The 22,165-nt window shown below is 44.8% G+C and overlaps 1 protein-coding gene across 1 annotated transcript; it reads right to left on the bottom strand.

Moving 5' to 3' along the window:
- Positions 1 to 12,633: 12,633 nt before the first annotated feature.
- Positions 12,634 to 21,203, bottom strand: LOC131414026 (butyrophilin subfamily 3 member A3-like). The gene is given in 11 exon segments (XM_058555068.1): positions 12,634 to 13,348; positions 15,108 to 15,134; positions 15,596 to 15,622; positions 16,517 to 16,543; positions 16,633 to 16,648; positions 16,789 to 16,988; positions 18,821 to 19,030; positions 19,033 to 19,101; positions 20,513 to 20,686; positions 20,689 to 20,856; positions 21,119 to 21,203. Coding segments are annotated over 11 exon segments (1,701 nt in total). The 3' UTR covers positions 12,634 to 12,650.
- Positions 21,204 to 22,165: the final 962 nt, after the last annotated feature.

The following is a 22,165-nucleotide window of genomic DNA, read 5'->3' on the forward strand; positions in this document are numbered from 1 at the left end:
TTTGATTTATATCTGTCAATATTTATGGCATTGGAGATTGAAACTGAAACTGTTGTGTGGTGAGTACATGGTGTGTCTGTGTTACTGCACCTGGTCCGGTTTTGCCCACCACCCAGAAAGCCAAACACCAAGATGATGAGATTACAGCAGAGAGAGGGTTTAATCACAAGGCAGCCAAGTGTGGAAATGGGAGAATGAATCTCAAATCCGCTTCCCTGAAAATAGGTACTCAGGGATATTTATGGGGAAGGGGGCAAGGTGGTCTGAAATGATCGGAGGTGAGGAGAGATGAGGTAATTGATGATCTTCGCAAGCATAGTCAGGCTTCATACCTTTTTGTAGGACACAAGTCCACAGAATGGCAGCATTCGCATGACCTGAGGGTGGAGTTCTTGCCGTCAAAAGGTTGCTTATTGGACACAAGTCCACCTGGTGCCAGTTGATTGGTTGGTGGTGACAAGCTGGACTGAAGTGGACAAGGGGTTCAGTTCCTGAAAAAATAGCTCAAACATCCATCACCATTGTGACCCTGGCTTCAATGGGATGTTACTTAAAGGAACCTGGTGGGAGTCAGATAGCATATTGCCTTGACAGCACAGTTAACAATGGGTAAATTTATCATGAAGATTTAAGCCCTCGTCTTCCTTTCTGGTAAGTTTCTAGGTAAGGTCATTCCCCCCTTCTTCCCGGTACAGGGAAGAAGATACCTTTACAAATGGAGATTTTCTTTACAAATGTAAATGTCTCTTATAAAGGGCAACCAGAACTAAGAATGGGCTTAGTCCTGACCCACCCAGATACCTGGAGATGTCTGTGGTAATGGCCTGTTCTGGGGGCAGGACTCCCATCCCAAACTCCTTTGGATAGTTAGTGGGGGTGGGGTCAAAGTGTCATTCAGGCAGAAATATATTTTGAGATGGCCAATTCCGATCCTGCACAGTTACTAGCTGCTTAATCATCAATGGCTAACTGTTTGTAGGTTTCATCTCTTACGTGGTGGGTTCCTGGGGCAGGAGCAAGTGTGGAGGAGGGAAAACAATTAGGAAACAATTGCCATCATCTATGCAACAGATGATGATGCAGGTTTGGACCACGGTGGTAACCATGGAATTACAGAAAGTAAAGGATTTTGGATTGATTCCGAGATAGGACCTGCTGATGGACCAGATGCTGGAGGCAAGAGGAGGACAGAAGCAAGGATGACTTTTAGGTTTTGGTTTGAGCATCTGGGAGGATGGTGGGAGATTAAGAGAAAAGTATTTCAATTGTGTTTCCTCTAGTGGTAGGATTATGTATACTCTATGTGCTTGTGTTCATGTGTGTTTGTGTGTATTTCTGGTTTTCTGTATTTAAAACGTGTTACTTTTGTAATCAGAGCTCTCTCCTATGGTGGATAGGCTCACTGCCCCCATTACCCTTTTGTCAGCCATGAGTTTTTGCAGTCCACACCTTATTGACTTTGGGCTTAGCCCTGTGACTTGTTTGGCCAATGGAAGGTCAGTGAAATAGAGGCTCTAAATATGCTTACATTGGAGAGAAATCAAGATGGTGGTGTAGGTGGACTCTGAACTCACCTCTTCCCATAGACACAGCTAATCTCTTGGAAAAACTACCCCTGAGAGTGAACTGAAAACTGGATAAAAGGAACCCCTAAAACAAACAACAATCCTAATTGAGGTGAAGGAGGCAGAAATTCCCTTCTGGAGAGAAAAAATGCCACCTTCATAAGCTGCAGCACTTCACGGCCACCAGGGAGAAATCCAAAGTTATGCAGCCTTCCTTGGAGGAATGGGGGATGTGAGCCAAGGAGCACTCCCACTACAGGCATTTTTTGGACCCAGCACAACCAAGATGAGTGGCATAATATCTTACTTTGCTTGCTACTAACAACATTGGGGAATACCCCCAGAAACGCTGGTTCACAAAGAAATTAAAGCTGGCTCTTAAAGGTCCCATGCACAAATTCACCCGTTTTGGAAAGCAACCTAAAATCACCAGAAAGAAACACAGTGCACAGTGCTTTGGTGAAAAGAGACTCATCTGATAGGCTCTGAGTGCATCTCAGTGAGCAGTGAGACCTCTCTAGGGACTGGAACATTGGCAGCAGCCATTGTTGTGACCTAGTGTGGGCATGCTGACACAAACACCAGTAGATGCTGTTGGAGTTCTCCCTGTGGCCTGCTAGCCCAGAGTCTGCCCCACCCACTAGACCATGGATTTAATCCAGCTCAGCTAGGGCAGGCAGGCAACTCTAGGGACTAGTCCCATACAACAGCAAGCCCTTGGGCAGCTTGTGGGCCTGCATAGATTGGTGACTGGATCTGCACAGCCTGGCAAGTGGGTCCACCTCTGTGGGGCAGGGCATGCACAGGAGCGGGAGGACAGTGTGGGGCATTGGTGGAGTGTGTGGGGCTCCTGCCTTGGAGAGTCTTGATCGACTTTAGGGGGTCGGGGCACGCACACAGGGCCGGACTGTGTTGAGTGTGTGTGGACCTGTGGGCAGCAGGGCTTGTCAGCTGCAGAAGACTTATGCTTCTCAAAGAGCCACACAGGGGATTGGCCTCACCTTCCAAAGCCTGAAAAAATTGGATTCTCCCATGCCTGAGGCCAGTCCCACCCAGCTGCAATCCTCAGAGAGCTGACAAGAGCTTTATAGGCCAGAGGCTTATAGCAGTTGTAAGCCCCTGTGCCTAACAGCCAGCCACACTGGGCGCCTACTCGCTTAATTAAAAAATTGCAACAGGAATATGCTATTAGACATTGTAGCCAACTGTTCTGGGGCTCTCCACACCTGATAAAGAGACTAAAGGGCCCACACCAACTACACGCAGCCGAGCATTACAACCAGCCAGCCAGGGGGACAGCTCAGCCTCCCTAGGCACCTACAGGAAGAGCAACCCCACCACAACAGAAGGACACATGTAGCCCACACAGGGGTCACTCCTGTAACATTTGGAAGTAGTGACGAGAAGGGAGCACACTCCTGGGCCTCATAAGGCATTGCTTACATAAGGTCACCTCTCCAAGATCAGGAGATGTAACTGACCTACCTAATACTTAGACACAAGCACAGGGAAAGAGGCAAAATGAGGAGGCAAAAGAATATGTTCCAAATAAAGGAACAGGACAAGGAACTTAGTTCCCAGAAAAGGAACTATACAAAAGAGAAATGAGCAACCAACCTGACAGAGTGTTCAAACAAAGAGTGTTAAGGGTGCTCACTGATCTTGGGAGAAGAACAGATGAACTCAGTGAGAACATCAACAAAGAAATGGAAGATAAAAAAAAGAACCAATCAAGAATGAAGAATACAATACTGGAAATGAAAAATTCACTAGAGGGACTCAGAAGCAGAGTAGAGGATATAGAAGAATGGATCAGTGAGCTGGATGAAAGACTAAAAGAAATCACTCAAATTGAACAGGTAAAAGAAAAAAGAATTAAAAACAGTGAGGACAGTCTAAGGGACCTCTAGGACAACATAAAGCACAGCAACATCAGTGTAATAGGTGTCCCAGAAAGAGAAGAGCGAGACAAAGGGGCAGAGAATCTATTTGAAGAAATAATAGCTGAAAACTTGCCTAACCTAAGGAAGGAAACAGAACTCCAGGTACAGGAAGCACAGAGAGCACCAAGCAAGATAAACCCAAAGAGGCCCACACCAAGACACATCATAATTAAAATGTCCAGAATTAAAGATAAAGAGAGAATCCTAAAAGCCGCAAGAGAAAGACAAGTTACATATGAAGGAAACCCCATAAAGCTATCAGTTGACTTCTCAGCAGAAACCTTACAGGCTAGAAGAGAGTGGCATGATATATTTAAAGTGCTAAAAGGAAAAAACCTACAGCCAAGAATACTCTACCAGGCAAAGTTCTCATTCAAAATGGAAGGAGACATAAAAAGTTTCCCAGACAAGCAAAAATTAAAGGAGTTTGTCACCAAGAAATCAGTTCTACAAGAAATGCTAAAGGGACTTATTTAAGGGGGAAAGAGAAGACCACAAATATGAAAAATTATCTATTTCCATGATAAGAGGGTAACAGATACAAATGCACAAAAAAAGAGGTTACATATGATATCAAAAACATAAAATGTGGGAGGAGAGGAGTTAAAGGGTAGAGCTCTCAGATAGAGGTCAAACTAAAGAGACAATCAACTTGATATAGATTGCTATATATGTAGGTTACTGTATATGAACCCCATGGTAACCACAAACCAGAAACCTATAATAAATACACAAAAAACTAAGAGAAAGGAACCCAAACATAATACTAACGAAAGCCATCTAACCAGAAGGGAAGAGGGTAAGAGAAGAAGATAGGAACAGAGAAGAACTACTAAAACACTGAGAAAAAAAGTCAAAAAATGGCAGTAAGTACATACTTATCAATAGCTACTTTAAATGTCAATGGACTAAATGCTCCAATTAAAAGGCATAGGGTGGCTGACTGGATAAAAAAACAAGACTCATATATATGCTGCATACAAGAGACACACTTCAGACCTAAAGACACTCACAAACTGAATGTGAAGGGATGGAAAAAGATATTCCATGCAAATGGCAATGAAAAGAAAGCTGGGGTAGCAATACTCATATCAGAAAAAGTAGACTTTAGAACAAAAACTGTAACAAGAGACAAAGAAGGGCAGTACATAATGAGGAAGGGAACAATCCAACAAGAGGATATAACACTTGTAAATATCTATTATGCACCCAATGTAGGAGCACCTAGATATATAAAACAATTATTAACAGACATAAAACGAGAAATAGACAGTAACAATAATAGCAGGGGACTTTAACACTCCACTTACACCAATGGATAGATCATCCAAATAGAAGATCGATAAGGAAACATTGGCGTTAAATGACACAGTAGAACAGACTAGTAGATATATACAGAACATTCCATCAAAACTGAAGAACACACATTCCTTTCAAACGCACATGGAACTTTTTCCAGGATTGATCACATATTAGGCCGCAAAACAATTCTCCATAAATTTAAGAAGACTGAAATAATACCAAGCATCTTTTCTGATGACAATGGTATGATGAGGTTCTAAAGATTTATGATGAGGTTTTAAACATTTATGGTAAGATGGGAAAGGAATTTTAACACCAGATCTTCCTGAACAATGGACCCCTTGCTTCTGATAAGAGCCTGGCTTTTAAGTTCTGATCGTGCCCTGGTCATTCAGTTCTGTCAGGAGGATCCTTGGTTCCGCGGTCATTTCAGGTCAAGATTTCTTCTTCTGCACATGCTCTGGCTATAAGACTTTTCAAATTTTCTCAAAGGCAATTCTTAATCACAGTGTTAATAAGATGGGGTCAGTTGAACTGGTCCTGAAGGGCCCGTGGTTACATTGTAGCTATACATGAGCAAAGGAAGAGATACAAAGACCAAGGTTAAAGAGGATGGTAGGTGTGGGAGAAGGGGGTTGAGGCTCAGAAGACCTAAGCTCCCACACTCCAACCACCACTAACTGATTCCACACCACTGGGTGCCAGGTTGCTTTACTGGATTGAATAATAAGGAAGATTTTTCTCATTTAACAAGAAGTTCTGAAGTGGGACATGGGGAGGATATGGTGAGGTGGCACTCCACAGCCACCCTCCCTCCTTCTAGTGGTCTTTTCTGTACTGGAGAAGCAGGAAACTACAAACTATATTTCTCATGTTCCATGCAGCTATGACTTGGGAGAGATTTAGTTTCGGCATGTCAGACTAACACATGTGGGAGTGGGAGGATAGAAATGAGGCAGGGGCTGCATTTCTGCAGTTTCGAGTGTTGCTTGGTTTTCCTGTGCAGCATTAGCAGAGTCCTCCGTGACCCATTATTGATTTTGTAGGAGTTGAGAGGCAAGCAGTAAGGCATCTGTTTTGCTGGTGCAGATGGTAGCAGGTGCTTCACAGTTCTGGAGCTGGCAGCAAGCAGGGTTTCCACATTGTGGTGGTTTTCTTGGATGTGGCAGTGTCACTGTAGTCCTGATTACAGAGAGCCAGTAGCTTCCTTGGTGACTCAATTCTGCAGCATAGCATTGGGAGTCAGTTCTGAATGCTCAGTATAGAAAGTACCTTGTAATAAATCCTTTCCTGCTTAGCCAAGCTAAAGTGCATTCTATTCTCTGCAACTGAACCCTGTCCAACTCAGGGGGCAACTTCAGGACATGTCGTCAAGGATCCAGGTTCTTTTCATCTTTATACTTTGCTAGCTTAGCAAGTCAGATTAGCTCTTCTCATGGTCACAAAATGGCTGCAGTTGCCCCTACGATCACATCCAGGCCTAGTAACATCAAACAAAAGAATTTTTTTGTTTTAAATGTCTTGTTTACTGAAGCATCCCCTGAGTCTAGAAAAGTGCCTGTCACATAGCAGGCCAATAATAAATATTTGTCGAATGAATGAATGGATCACTAGAAGCACAAAAGGGCCTGTTTACTTTTCTACTAAGAGGATATAATAGCCTACACTCACCTCAAAATGGAAAGAATGTTTCTTGTAAAGTAAAACACACACACACATAGCACAGGTTGAGTTTTCATATTCTAATAATTTGGCTTCTAACAATGCAACTCAAATTCAGTTAAGAAGAAAGAAAAGAATGTATTATATTATTATAGGGATAGACTGGTATCTTGTGGAACGCAAGAACAGAGTACAGCTGGGCCTCCAGCCAGGGTTGGGGACCCCACAGAGGCAGAGAGGCAGGCAGGCCAGTGGGCCTGGTAGTTGTTGCTGGAGATCACCAGACACTCTTGTCACTCCTAGGCGCTAGTGTCTGCAGGCTGCACAGGCTTGGGCCTTGGGCAACAGTGCACATGGGACAGCAGGTCCTCTGTCTGCTCAGAACTGCACTGCCCCTTGACACTCTGGAGACGGTTCCAACACCCAGAGAGGAGCAGCTGCCTCTGTCTCTGAGAGAACGCTTTCCAACACCCCAGGGATCTAGAACTTTTTTTCTGTAAAGGGCTGGATCTTGTATATTTTTGGCTCTTCAGGCCCCGTGGTCTCTGTCATAACTACTCTTGTAGCAAAGCCACAGATGAATGAACATGGCCATGTCCCAATAAAACCTGATTTATGGGCGCTGAGTCACAAAAATAAGTAAAAGCCCCCTCTTCCTCCTTAGCAGAGGGACTGTGATTTTTGACCAATGACGTCTCCAGCCCCACTTGACTTCTCCTTCCTCCTGGTAAAAATTACTGAGATACCCAGTCACTGAACCACCCCGCTTCCTGACAACACCCAGTCCAGAGCTGATGTCTGATTTCCTTACACCCTCCTGAGAATAACAAGCTTCTCCCAGCTCCCTCTTAGCTGGATGCCCCATGGTTCCTCTAGTGGGCACTCTCCCTGCCACAGCAAGTTAAGTAAACCTAATTGTTTGACCACAGGGGTTTTTCTAGAGGTCTCTGGTCAGTGGTTTTCAACAGTGTCAGTAGCCTCACTTTACAGCAGAGAAAATTAAAGATTAAACTGAAGAGTCCTCAGGGAGTCTGTCCTCTGAGGTAGGATTTCATACAAGAGACTGCCTTACCTGCCTATAAGTAGAAGATGGTCTGGGCTCAATTTAAAAGACACTGTCCGAGAGAGCAAAATGAACTGGCTGCCATGACAAGAACTCACATAGAAAATCCTAGAAGGAATTGGTCCAGAGGGTAAACTCTAATGAGAAGTTTCATTTATAGATTTATTCAAATAATTTTTTTGTAGATGTGATGTAATACTTTGATCATAGCTGGGAGGTGTGTATCAATCAAGTTGCCTGTTGTCAGGTTCTTTCCCCACCCATCCTTTGCTCTGCTCTGTGTCACAAGGAACTACATTTCCCAGGCTCCTTTGCCCTCTGACTCCTGGTTTAGCCAATGGGAAGACTGACAAAAGATTGGCATGCAGAACGAAGGCAGAAGCTGGGATATTTCTCCTCCCTCTCTGCTCCCTGTAGCATTTTCTGCCTCAGCTGCAACCATTCTCTGACTTGAGATCCTCCCTTTGGCATCCCAGCTCCTGCTGCTCATCCCTGGGGCATCCACTGTCACCGTTCCAGCTCCCGCTCTGGGCTCTCATGCCCCCTCTTCCTACTGTCCTTCCATCTGTAGGAGTGATAATGGCTTCTTGCTGTTGCTAATCTCTGGGTTACCCTCCTATGAGTCCCCATCCTGGCAGCCATAAAGCTTCCCTTCTCCCAGGAACCCTGCCTTTCCTGTCATCAGGTTCCCTTCCTCCACTTACCAACCCACCCACACCCCAGATCTGTAGCACATCCCCTCCCTTTCCTACCTTCTAGAATTCACTTTTGTGTTTTCTTTTCTCCTCTGATACTCAAATGGTGATTTTCTTTTTCTCCCTCTTCTCTCTAACCTGCTCATGGGCACAGTCACAACCAGAGACTGAACTGTGTGGAAATCAAAGAAAAACATTTTCTTTGTCTCTCATTAGTCACAGTGTGTGGGGCCGCTGGATCCGGGACCCCGTCCACTCTGTGACCACAAAGTCCCAAGATTTCCAGTGAATGGTTTAGAGCCCAGGCTTGTCCAACTGTGGGTCAGCCAGACAGTGGTGTCCCTGAGCCTACTTTCTCCCAGTGACTAGGTAGAATATACAAAAATCTTGAAGATTTACAATTGCACAGCTGCAAATAGACTTTTGAGATGATCTGGCCTTTTTATTTCCTTTTTCTGTTTTCAGAAGCAAGATACTTTTTTTTGAAAAACCTTGAGATTCCCTGCAGATTGTGGCTTTTCTGCTAGCCAGAAGGAGAGGTCTCCTGTGTAGAAGTGTCTATGGAGTAGAGGATGGGGTTGGGGGTGGGGAGGATATGAGGCAAACAGGAGCAACCCTCTTTCCAAAGCCAGAGGAATCTTGTTCAAGTTGTTCCACTTGTGGCGGGCAGTGGAGAGATAAAGGGAGGCACAGGCAGGGGTTGGAGGGGTAGAGAATGAAGCAGGAAGCAGCTGCAGTAGTAGACTGTAGAACTCGACATTCAGTCAAAAACTATGAGGGAGAGATGCTGAGGATCCTGAGAGGCAAAACCTCTTTCTCTCAGGGAGGTGGCATTCTAGTGGGGGCAGGAAGATGGCAGCAAAGACATGCTAGTTGGGCTTCATCATCTGTTGGTAGATGGATGATTGAATCCAACACACCCCTATGTCCACACATTGCTCCCCTCTCATGCCCCACAGACTCTAATCAGGCCATTGTATACATTTCTTCTGGAATAATCTTCCTGAGACACATTTCTTCACATTTCCTTCAAGAGCCTAAAGCTTCCCCTGGATGCCTCCAATTCCTTTCTGGTTCATTTCAAAACTGTGCAATTAACACACTAGCTATGGCTCCACAGTAGCCTCAAAAGACTGGGTTCCTCTTGAGAAGGGACAGAAGAGAGGGCTGTGAGGGTCTAAGACCCTGGCCTGCCGTTGGCCTCTATCTGAAGAACGTAAGGCTCAGGGGTTCTGGGGAATTTTGTGCCAGAAGAATCCAGGGAAGCCAGGTCTCAACTCCTGTGGTAACTGACTTGAGCCAGAGGGAAACTCATATGCTCTGAGCATGAGGAGGACCCACTGCCCATGAGGTAGCTTAGCAGGAAACTAGGTCCAACCGGGATGAGCCACTTTGAATCATGACAACCTGACCCAATCATTCTCTGTAATGAAAGGAATAAACCTAGAGGGAGTTTTCCTTCCTTTGAGTCACCTCCATGTGTGGATTCCCTCCATGTGAGGACAAGACATCTTGGTTCACAAAAGACGTTCCTACTCTGTCCTGTTCAAATTCAAATTACTGACTCATGGGATCAATGAGCATAGGAAAATGGTTAAGCTGCAAATTTTCAGGGATGCAACAATAGTAAACAATAGTAAACAGTATATTTACCTTGTTACAAGAGAGCAAATTTCACAGAACACACAGCACGAATAAAACTGGGCCCCCAAAATCAGTGGAACAAAGGATGGGAAAATTTCCTAAACTCTCCATCTTGAACCTTTTTCTCTACATGTCTGCTTCACTCTAATTTCCTGTAGGTCACCTTCCTTTTTCTTCTCCAGACCACACTGTGGATGGAAAATGCCTTCCCACAGCTCCCATGCATACCTGCTACTAACCAGGTATAACTGATTACATATCACTGAGCCATTCAATCAAAATATTTAAAGTGTTCCCTCTGGCCTAGTGTGGGTCAGATGTCCATCCCAGATCCAATCCATGTCAGGGGGCAGTAGGGCCACTTGTATGGACATGTGTTGGAAGACAGAATGTTACCATTGCCAAATGGATGCAGTTGGAAGGAGGGCAAACAGGTCATCACAGGCATTCACTACGTTCTCAGAGGCAGAAAGAGATTTCCTGGATTCTAACAAAAAGTATCCTTCATAACTAAGGACTCTAAGATAACCATCCTTATCTAGGAGGACTTAATCTAATCACATGAGGTATTAAAAGTGGAAAAAGGCAGAAGAGTCTGTGGGAGATCAGAATTCCCACCTCAAAATATGTCTCTTCACCTTTATTATTTCAAGAACAAAAGACTCTGAAAGAAACTTTGACCTCCCACCCCACTAATTGCCTAAAAGAATTTAAGATAGAAGGCCTTACCCCAGGACAGGCCATCACCAAAGATAACTCTGGGTATGGATAGACTGGGAGGGTCCTTGCTAAACCCATTCTTATCAAAGCTCTGAAAACCAAGTAAAAGTAGAATTTACCCTTTGTAAGAGACATTTACATTTGAAGGAGAATCTCCATTTGTAAAGGTATCTCCCTCTCTGTACCAGGAAGAAGACAGGATGAACTTATCTCTAGAAATTCTTATCAATTCAGAAGGCAAGGACTTAAATCTGCATACTAACCTTATTCTTGTTTACTGTACTTTTCTGGTAATTTCTCATAGCTGACTCTGCCTACCCCCAACATCCTCTTTTGTCTTTAGCTGGAGATAGTATTTAAGATGAGAACCTCTGCCGTTTTGTTGAGTTACCCCATTTTTCCTGGGTCTCTCCCATGTATACATGTTATAAAGCTTTGTTTGATTTTCTCCTGCTATTCGGTCTCATGTCAATTTAATTTGTAGCCCAGCCAGAAAGGACCCAGAGTGGGTAGAGGATAATCTTCCTCCCCTGCAAGTGAAAGTGATTCAAAGGAAGAAGAATCAAGAGAGATTCAAATTTAAGGGACTCAAGCTGCCATTGCTGCATTGAAGATGGAGGAAGGGGGCCATAGACAAGGAAGGTGGCAGTCTGTAGAAACTGGGACTAGTCCTCAGCTGACAGCCAGCAGGAATGGCAACCTCAGTACTACAACTGCAAGAGACTGAATTCTGCCAACAATCTGAAGGAGCAAGTAAACAGATTATACCCTAGGGCCTCCAGAAAGAAACACAGCCTGAAGACACCTTGATTTTAGCTTGGTGAGACCCATGTTGGACTTCTGACCTACAAAAATGTGACGTAATTAATGTTGTTTTATGTCCCCAAATTTATGGTAATTTATTATGGCAGCAAAAGAAAAGTAATACAATAAGGATTTTGTGAAAATGTTGCCATGAACTAAACTGTGAAACCGTGGTAAATAAATTGTGGTGGCTTAAAAATTTAGAAAGAGCTCAGTTGAAGAATGAAGATTATTAATAAATTTACTTAACAAATGTAACTTGACAACCACATGCCAGGTAGAGGGGATACAGTGGTGAACAAGAACAGTGATGATAATGAAGAGTAGCCTTTCCCCAGTATCCATCAGTTGAAAGGAAAATCCTTAAACATAATGAATGCTCAGTGGTGGAAATATCACTTTCCTAGGCATGGATTCTACAGTGTGACAAAAATACCACTAAAGATCATCTAGCTTCCTTCCTCCCAAATTCTTATTCCACAGACAATCTTTAGGTGTTAAGTTGTGATCCCTAAAGACCTTCCAAGTAGGAGGATTGATTCTGGCTCCATGATCACGCATCACATTGACAAAGTGTGTACACATGTGCCCATTATTAGTGAAGGGTTTGGCCTCTAGTCTCTTCACATCCTGTGTGATGCAGTCCCTGTGAATTCATTCTCTGGACCACATCACCCTGAAGACTCAATCCAATGAAGTCTGGACCTGTGGCTCTGACAATCGACCTTGAAGGGACCAAGTGGGATGTGGCCTCCATAGTCACCTACAAGGATCCCTTCATGAGGGTGTCCTGGGAAAGGTATCTCAAGGCAGCACATGGGGCAATGGGGCTATAAAGAACAACAAGTTAGGGGGTGGGGGTGGCACAGAGGCCCAACATCTCCCAGCAGCACAAGTTTCTGTATGAGTTATATAATTTACTTAACTTGGCCCTTCTTCAGTTTCCACATTCTCTAAATGAGACTACCTCATGGGGTAGTTGTGAGGATTAAATGAGTGAAATTTACTTAAAGCATTTAGAAGAGCACCAGTACATTTTAACTTATCTATAAGTGTTAGTTATTGTTGTTCAAATCCCAGCTGTCGAGCACTTGCTGATTCAACTTTGGAAAGTTAACTCACTTTTCTGCACCCCTGTTTCCTTAACTATAGAAAGGAGACAATAAAGTGGTACCAAACTCAAGTCTCTTATGAAATAATGAAATTAATATTAGTGAAGTGCTTCACACAGTGTGTGCATTTAGTAAGTATTTTATTGTTGTGATGTGTTGCTGTGAAGGAGGAGGCCCTCAGCTCCAGGCTGGGCAGGGAGAAGCAAGGATGTTACTTCAGCTTGAGAATCCCCATTCCCATCAGCGGAGCCCCAGGGCACTGGGGTCTCCAGGCAAAGATCATACACAGTAACAAGGGAACTCTGCACTCAAGTCAGCGCTGGGCAAATGGTCAAAATAGTGGGATCTGATTTCTCAATACCAAAAATAGGCCACAGAGGCTCAGAGAAGTAGGTGTGTGGGAACGTGTAAATATGAGATCCATCCGTGGCATTGTAGAATGAGACCTCACCAGTCTGATAGTCCAGGAAAACCCCCACTCTCTGAGGAGGGTTTGCAATTCTCAAATTTGTCTCGGGGAGAGTGAGAGCCACATAGTCTTTCCCATTAGACAGGCTAATAGTCCAGAATCCATTCTCTGGTGCCATATTAACCCAAAATCCTCTTGCCACGTTCTCCCTACACACACCGACATACCATTCTTTCATGTCCCCCACGTCCACCTCCCAGAAATGTCTCCCTGATGTGAAGCTCTTACAGCCAAGCACACAGAAATGCCAATAAAATCTCCTAGGATTGTATAACACCAACAGTTCTCTCTCTGTCCGCATCAGGCTCCTCTGGTCTTCAGAAACATGGAGGAAGGGGTTTGCTGTGTCCGGATCCAGAATCACATCCGCTGCAAAAAGTTTGGGGACAGGCCATGGGGTCAGCCATGCTCCTAGACCTCAGAGCCTCAGCCTTCAAGACCTGGGTCTGGCTGAGGAGGTCCAAGTCCAGAGCCTGGTGTCCCCAGGCTGCCCTGAATGTGACTCTCTCAGCAATACCAAAAGAAAGGCCTAGGCATCTTGTGTTCAGTGGAATAGAGTGCTGAGGGTCAGGGTCTGCCTAACCTGACATCTCTACCTGGCTCCTTCCTTCCATCTTTTTCCTACTTCCCTCCCCAGAATGACTCTGCCCACCTGTGCTTTATAGTCACATAGATTCGAATTTTAATCCTGGCTCTACCACTCATGAGCTGAATGACTTCCTTTTCTGCACAGTCTCTTTTTCCATAGACCCAAGCTATATAATATCTTGGAGCCTCAATTTCCTTATGTGAAAAATGGGGATAAAAATACTAATCTCTGGGGTATAAATATACAACACATGTTTTATACGTAGCCCAGGGCTGGGCATGGAGGAAGTGCCTGATGTTATAATAGCTCCATGCATTTTTTGTGCTAGAGGCCATGTTGGGGGCTTTCTGTGTTCCCAGAACTTCCCTTCACCTTTCACTACCCTCTTCTGGGCCCCAGGAATCTATCATCTGTGGACTTCATCACTGGGTTCTCCTGCCTCTGGTGACCTGCTGGGTCTGGCCAATGGGAGGTACTAGCTGAAGATTGGAAGGAGAAAGTAAAGACAGGCACAGCATTTATTCCCCCCAACCTCCTCCTTGTCATCATCAGATGGTGATGCTCTAACAAAGGCATGACTCCTCTCAGGCAGCCCTGTCCTTGAGCTACAGCTTCCTCTGGGCTCCAGTAAATGCTCCCTCTCCCTATTCCTTCAAGCCTAGGGGTGATGACAGCTCCCCACTATTGTGAGCCGTGGGGCACTTCACATTCCCTTATTGGTTTCCCTTAACCCCACTCCCACCTTTCTAAAGAGTTCCTTTTCTAAACCTTCTTCCACCACCCAGTTTTAACGTGGCAATTTTTTCTTCTTGGTTTTTTTAATTAATACACATTCATTATCTCATTTAGTCTTTCCCTCAACCCTCACATAATAGGGATTATTATCATCATTTAAAAATGAGGAAACTTGGGCCGACCCCGGGCTTAGCGGTTGGGTGCGCGCGCTCCGCTGCTGGCGGCCCGGGGTTCTGATCCCGGGCGCGCACCGACGCACCGCTTCACCGGCCATGCTGAGGCCGTGTCCCACATACAGCAACTGGAAGGATGTGCAGTTATGACATACAACTATCTACTGGGGCTTTGGGGGAAAAAATAAAAAATTAAAAAAAAAAATGAGGAAACTAAAGTTCAGAAGCATGAAGTAACTCGAGGACACACAACAGCAGGAAATGGCATAAGAAGCTTGGGAACAGCAAAGATCTTTGTACATTGCCTTCCCTCCTTGGTCATTCCACATCCTAACTCTCCCTGCAGTATTAGTTCCCTCTGCCTCTCCTTTCCCTCAGCTCTACCCTTTATGCCTCTTGCTTCCCATGAAGATCTATGGAAGCCCCGGAGAGCAACTCTCCCTGCTTCTCTGGACTCTCAACAGGAAGGCCCTGGAGATGGGAAAACTTTGAGACCAGGACCTCAAGTCACCCACCCAGAACTCTCCCAGTCATGGGGACTTTTCCTCCCAGAATCTCAAGAGTTGAGGAAGAAAAGGGAAATATAGTCCCTCAGGTTGTTGTCCTAGGGAACATACAGTGATTCACTCACCAGATTGGAAGAGGGCCATCTTCCATTCTGAAAGGCAGGAGACACAGATAATAAAAAGGGCATTATTTCTGTTTTTGCCCCCACCCATTCTCCTCACTAAGCCTTTTCTCTCTCCCTTTATTCAGACTCTTCCAATGTCCAGCTTCCTTCATCTAGAGCTCTGCTGGATCAGGCATACAACCCCTCAAAATGGTGGAGTTCCTTCCCTTCATCATGCTGGAGCTGCATGTGACATGGCCAGGTTTTGCTACGGTGTAGTCATGTTTGCCAGCAGGGTGAGGGGTGGCTGAAAATGCCCAGAGCCTGTATCTCAAAAGTCCTCTCTGAGGTGCCAGAAAAGCAGGCATGATCTCCCCAACAGAAAATGAGCCTCTGGGCTAGATCTGATTATTCCTACTGGGAATGCCAATGTGTCACACAGCAGAGAAATGGTTTAAATGCTTAGTACACATTTTCCAGAAAACTCAGAGAACATCAGGGTCACTCACCAGCATAGTCTTGAGCCTTCTCTCCACCTACAGTGGAAGAAAAGTACAGATGTCACCTGAAATTGTCATTTCTGAGTGAATTAATTTCTCTTCTTTTGCACCCATCTAATCTTTCCTTTTGACCGCGATCCCCACCCTTCCTATCTTCTCCCTCTGCCTATTCCATTCTCTCCTCGCCTCTCCTCCTTAATGTCAAGTCTGAGAACATCAATTCCATGCTGATGATACCACAGGCACCATGTAAGTGCTTTCCCAGCTGATACTCAGCAGCTCTATTCTGTATATATCTACACTCCCATATCTGGGGTGCAGGTGTCACGAGTATGTGTGCGTGCACCAGAATCCATCTGTCTCAAGCTGTATTATGTCCTGCCTACTTCTGAAAAGAATTGGGCAACTTAATGAGGAAATTTCAGATAATACTTTCTTAAAAGCAGTTCTAATAAATCTATGACAACTGAGGCATTGTGGCCACTACTTGTTTTAAGAGACAGTTTTCTCTCTCCTTCCTCTCTGATTTTCTCATTCTTTTAAATCTCACATTCTCTGTTTTCTTCTCAGCAGCCAGATTGTGGAAAGCAACTAGTGAGGTTCCCAGCATAGGGAAGGCACTTCATCTAGAGAGTTCCATCCCCCTCCTCCTCCTTTCCTTTCAAGTGCACCCTGGATGTTTCCTGGTGCCTTGCTGGGCTGGAGAGCCTGTGGGCCCCTCCTGGAGAGAGACTGAAGGGCCTTTTCTCCATTAAAAGACACGACTTCCTGTGCTTCACCCCAGTCAGCCACCCTTATTTCTTTCCCTTGGTAAAGGGATCCAGGACATTTCTCAGCCCTGGAAAGAGTCAGTGGTGAGAAAACAGGCTGGGAAATATCCCAGCAGAAAGTCTTGCATGCAAATTCAGCGAAAATGTCAGAGCCACTCACGAGCCATGTACTGGATCCGTCTCCACTCTGCATTGGAGAGAAGGCGAAGAGACTTTAAGATGCTTAAATCAGCAATAGGGAGATATATATGGGTCCCTGGGGGAGTCATAACTTACTGAGTTCATGCTGGAGCTCCTCTGTGAAATGAAGAGGAAAAGAAATTGCTTATACAGGGATGGAGCAGGGAGAACCTCTGGAAAAGAAACCCTACAAATGACCCAGTGCAGGGGTGGGTGCACATTGTAGGGAGGCAGTGAGGTCCTTGGGGGCACCCTCCCTTGAGCCAGTGCCTTAGGTTCCTTCCCTGATTTGATACCTCTTTCCTCTCCTTCCAGATCCTTTTCTGCTTGCTCTCTCTCTTTCTCCTTCTGCTGTTGCCGCAGAAAGTAACCCATCACTGCAAGAATCAGCAGGAAGATGAGCAGTGCCCCAGCAAATGCCGTGATCCATGGCCAGGTCTTCCAGAAGGGGTCTGCAACGGAATGGAGCTTTAGCCTCTCACCCCCAGGGCAGGGATCACAGAGTTGATCTCATGACATCAAATGATCATTCTCCTCCTAAAGTCTCAGGGAACTTTTGGTAAGACTTTGGTAAACCCTTACTATAACATAATTCTGCTCCTTGTCTTGAAATGTCTGCTTCTCACATCTGAATATGGGTTACTTGAGCATCAGAATCAGATGTTTTTTCTAATTTAATTACTTAAAAGTTTCCATTTAGGGGCTGGCCCTGTGGCCTAGTGGTTAAGTCCAGCAAGCTCTGCTTCGGCAGCCCAGGTTTGCTTACTGGGTGTAGACCTACACCACTTGTCAGTGGCCACACTGTGGCAGAGACCCACATACAAAATAGAGGAAGATTGGCATGGCTCTTAGCTCAGGGAGAACGTTCCTCGAGCAAAAGAAGAAGATTGGCAACAGATGTCGGCTCAGGTCAAATCTTCCTCAGCAAAAAAAAAGACACAAAAAAAGGTTACATTTACGTGGTTCAAATATCAAAAAAGTATAAAAAGTGGTCCAAGTCTCCCATCCACTCCCACCTCCCTCCCCCCATTTTTTAGCCTCTCGTTAGTCAGCTTAACATGGCCGCTAAGAATATAAACTTTGGAGCTGGAGGGCTTGCCCTCAAATTCAGGCTCCTCCACTTCACTAGCAATGAGATCTTGGACTAATTGGTTAACTGCTCTGTTCCTTTTGTCCGAATTTATAAAATGGGGTAATAATAGTACTTCATTCATAAGGTTAAAGGATTCAATTAATGCTCGTACAGAGTCTGACACATAATATGTGTTATGCAAGTGTGTATTAAATTAAAACAAAATATATGTATTTTTACTTTATTTATTTATATATATATAAATAAATATATTCTTACTTTTTCTTGTTTACACCAAAGATAGCATTCTATACAAACTGCTCTGCATATGGCTTTTTCTGTTCATCTTGGAGATCCTGCCATATTAGTACAGACAGAATTTCTGTGCTTTCTTTCCCAGCTGAGCAATATTCCATTGCATAACGGTTCTCCATTGACGGACATTTGCACAATTTCTAACTTTTTGCTATTATAATTAATGCTGTAAGAAATAACCTTTTACGTGAGTCATTTCATACATACACAAGTATATCTGTCAGATAAATTCCCAGCAGCGGGATTTTGGATCAATAAATAAGTATTGGAGAAATACTGCCATATGGCCCCAAATAGAGGTTGTGCTAATTTATAGCAAAAATATACAAAATCATATCAACAAATGTCTAAGATTGACTATCTACACTCCTGCCATCAGAATGGGTGATCTACCACCTCAGTTTTGTTTTGTTTTGTTTCATTCCCAATCGCACAAGTCAAAAATATTTAATACACATTCTTCTCTTGGGTGAGATTGGACATCGTGGATATGTGTTATTTCCTTTTCTGTGAACTAACAATTCATGCCCTTTGCTCGTTTCTACTGGGTTGTTTTATATTTTAAGGAGATTAGCTCTCTCTTAAGTATGATTTGTATGTATTTTTTGCCCATTTTGTAATTTGTCTTTGCTTAAGAGCTTGATATTTACCACTTTCCCCCAATTCCCATTGCCTGTCACAGTTTCTGGCAGACAGGAAATGCTCAGTGAATATTTGTGACATAAACAGTTGATGAGGAAAAGAAACATCCCTGGAGTAAGAAGAAGGCTCTGGATCCCTGCTCTGTGCCTTATATTCAGGGCAGAGACCCAAGTCAGCAGCAGAGAATCACACATCCTCCTTCTTTCAATAGCCACAGCTCAGCACAGTACACCTGAGGTTAAGCAGGGTACTGACCTGCAACGGAAATGCTGGTGGTCTTTTCCTGCCTGAGGAGGGGATTTCTGATAATACAGGATACACCTTCCCCAGAGCTGCCTTTAACAATCACAGATGCTATGACTGCATACAGACCCACTCCATCTGCAGCCAAAGGTGCTGCCACAGCTGGCATGTTATCTCCCTTGGCATCTCTCCACTGTATTTGGGGCTGGGGATACCAGCCATAGACATGCACTCCAGATGGATCCCTCCATCCTCATAACCCTTCATTTCAATGTGAAAATCAGAACCCAGTGCTGTGGAAGGGGAAATAATGAGCCTGAATTCTTTGGAGCCTCCTGTACTGATGAGAGTATCAACAGAAATCTCAACAGAAACACTCACATTAGATAATTCAAAGGCTGTTTCATTAAGGAGCTGTTTGCAAATTGTGGTCATGGTGAGGGGAAAATACATGGAACAGAGCAACACCCCAGGGACATGAACAGTGGAGCTGTTACCATCCACCACTAAATGCAAAGGGAGGTAGCTATTTTGAAGACCTCTAAAGAAAGTCCTGTAGAAAGGGCTTTCTTAAGAGGAGCTGTGAGCTTCTTGAAGGAAATGCAGCCAGCTAAAGGTGATCCTGCAAGGAGCAAGCCAGGGGGATAAATTCCTAGACCTCTCTCTTCTCTCTTCCTCCTTCCATCTTCTACTATGGCTCCCCCTTGACCAAACCCAGCCAGAAGCCACAGGGCAAGGGAGTGCCATGAGAAAAAGAAATGCAACCCTTGACATCTGGACATCAGCCTGGTCTCATGTTCTTCTGTTCAACACAAGCAATTTCATGGAACATCAACATCGGACAAGAGCACTTTGTCACTAAGATAGGTCAAAACAAAAATAAGACCACTCAACAATCATGTTTGAATGTAGAGAAAAACACAAAAACTGTTCAAACCACAATCATGACCAAACATTTCCCTATCCTGGCTATGAGCTACTGCTGCTCCTTTCCTGATCACAGCTTTAGTCTCACTGTAGTCTTCCCCCAGGATAAGACTTATTAAGACACTCACCCAGAGAATCATACCCCCAACCTTCCTGACAGCATCCAATCCAGAGCAAAGCCCCACTCCCATAAACCATCCCCCAACTTCCCTAACACAAGCCCAAATTCTACACGAAGTCTTCTGTAACAGACTCTACTGAGACACCCCACTGTTCCCACATGGCATGCATTCCTCCCCTCTACAACAAGTAATGAACAAAATGTGGTGAACTATAGCTGTGTTCCTAGGTGCTTTTGGTGGGAAAACATTGGCAGCACAGATGCTGTCCTGCAGGTCAGCATCCCAGGGCCACAGCTGCGTGTACCTGGAGGAGTGACAGAAGCGGTCAGGAACACAGCTGAACCCAAACTAACATATGCCATCACTGAGGAGATATTTCCTTATACTCTTATCCACGACCTTCCACTTCCCTGCTTAGACCCTGGTGGCCTGCATGAGGGAGTTCTTTACTTGACATTATAGGGTACAGGAGAGATTCTTCCTAGAGGAAAATCTGTGTTTTTCCCAAGGGCCTCAGAGAAACAAAGAGGTAAGGCAGTGCAGGCAGTTCCTAGCTACCAGCCAGGGTGGTCTGAGGTAGATTTGGGGCATGAACTCTGCATCTGCCCCCAGGTCCCAAGGAGGAATGGACTCAGAACAAAACCTGGAGGCTCACCTGCAACCTTCAGCTCCACCATGGCTCTTTCTGAGAAGTTGTCATCTTGGAAATAACACAAGTAGCTTCCTCTGTCAGAGGCTCTGACACCATAAATTCGGAGAATAGCATTTCCTTCAATTATGTCATCTCTTAAAATCGAAGTTCTCCCTCGATACTCTGCTGATTCTCTTCTACTTCCTGCCCGTTTACATACATATATACCACCTGCGTAAGGCTGGATCTCACCCACATCAGGTCCATGGTCTCAGCACTCATCTTTGGGGACAGATGACAGGGCAGATCAGCATATTCACCCACGAGGGCCAGGATGGGACCAGGTGGTCCAACCACAGCAAACTGAGCTGGTCAGTAAAAGGAGAACCTCCATCAGAGGGAGTTGGAATCATGAGGGTACAGAAGGGGGCATCTCAGACAGGGAGGGTGAGGTATGAAAAACCTAGAGAGGAACATGATCCTAATAGAAGTAAAATTTGTCTTAACGACGTGTGCACCTTCAGTCAGTTTGGGCTGGGACTTCCAGGCCTGAGAAGTTATCATATGTTCTGACTGGGCGCTAATAGGTAGTTGTCTGCTTCAGATACATAAAAGCAGGATGTTTCCTACTTGAGCAAGGGGTAAGCAGCTGCACCAAGATGAGGCAGACAAGGAGGTCAAGTGGAGGGAAGTCTAGGGAACTTGCCATTTTCATCTGTGCTGCAGAGAGACTCCAGAAAGAGTTGAGAAGAAGCTATGACCTGAACCTGGAAGATGATGGCAAATTCTACATTAAATCTCCACCTCCCCAGGGCAGACTCAGGGTGACACAGTCACTAGTGTGGTGACTCAAGATCCTCCTCTGCCAAAATGTCTGCTTGGGGGTCTTTTAACTTTGAGTTCAACATGGAAGATCACTCATAAAGATAAGTAATGTTAAATGTACATTTAACATGTAAATAGTATGTATGTAGTGTTATTTGTACATACATTAACCCTAACCTATCAGGAAATCCTTGACTCTACTATCCAAATATGTTCAGAATCCTTCCGCTTTCCAACACTTCCTCTGCTACAGCTTGATCCAAACCTCCACCATCACACTCTGATTAATGCAGGACCCTCCTCTCTGGGTCCTCTGAGTCTACCTGTGTCCTCTATAGTCCATGCTCCACACAAGAGCCAGAATGTTCCTTGACATTCTGACAGAGTGACATCATGACACTCTTCTGGTTAGCACCTTCCAGCGGCTCCCATTTCACTAAGAGTAGATGCTGAAGTCCTCACAGTGGTCAACACGGCCCTCCAAGACATGAACCTCTAACTTCAGATCCCCTAATCTCCTCATTTGATCTAGCCACACTGCCCTTCTTGCTGGTCCTTGAACAGGCCAGTTCAGAAGACCTCGGCACTGACTCTTCCCTCTACCAGGTACGCTCTTCACCCAGATATCCACAAGGCTCACTTCCTCACCTCCTTCAAGTCTTTCCTCTAAAGTCAGTTCCTCCATGAGACCTTCTCTGACCACAGGGTTATAGAAAACTGCTCTCATCCCCCTAAGCCTGCTCTCTTTTCCCCCTTGAATTTTTACAGTCTAACGTATCCTGTGTTTACTGTCTGTCTCCACCGGCTGGAATGGACCTCCACAAAGCAAGGATATTGGCCTATTTAGTTTCC

This window comes from Diceros bicornis, chromosome 14 (genome assembly GCF_020826845.1).
Source record: "Diceros bicornis minor isolate mBicDic1 chromosome 14, mDicBic1.mat.cur, whole genome shotgun sequence".
Taxonomy (NCBI): domain Eukaryota; kingdom Metazoa; phylum Chordata; class Mammalia; order Perissodactyla; family Rhinocerotidae; genus Diceros; species Diceros bicornis.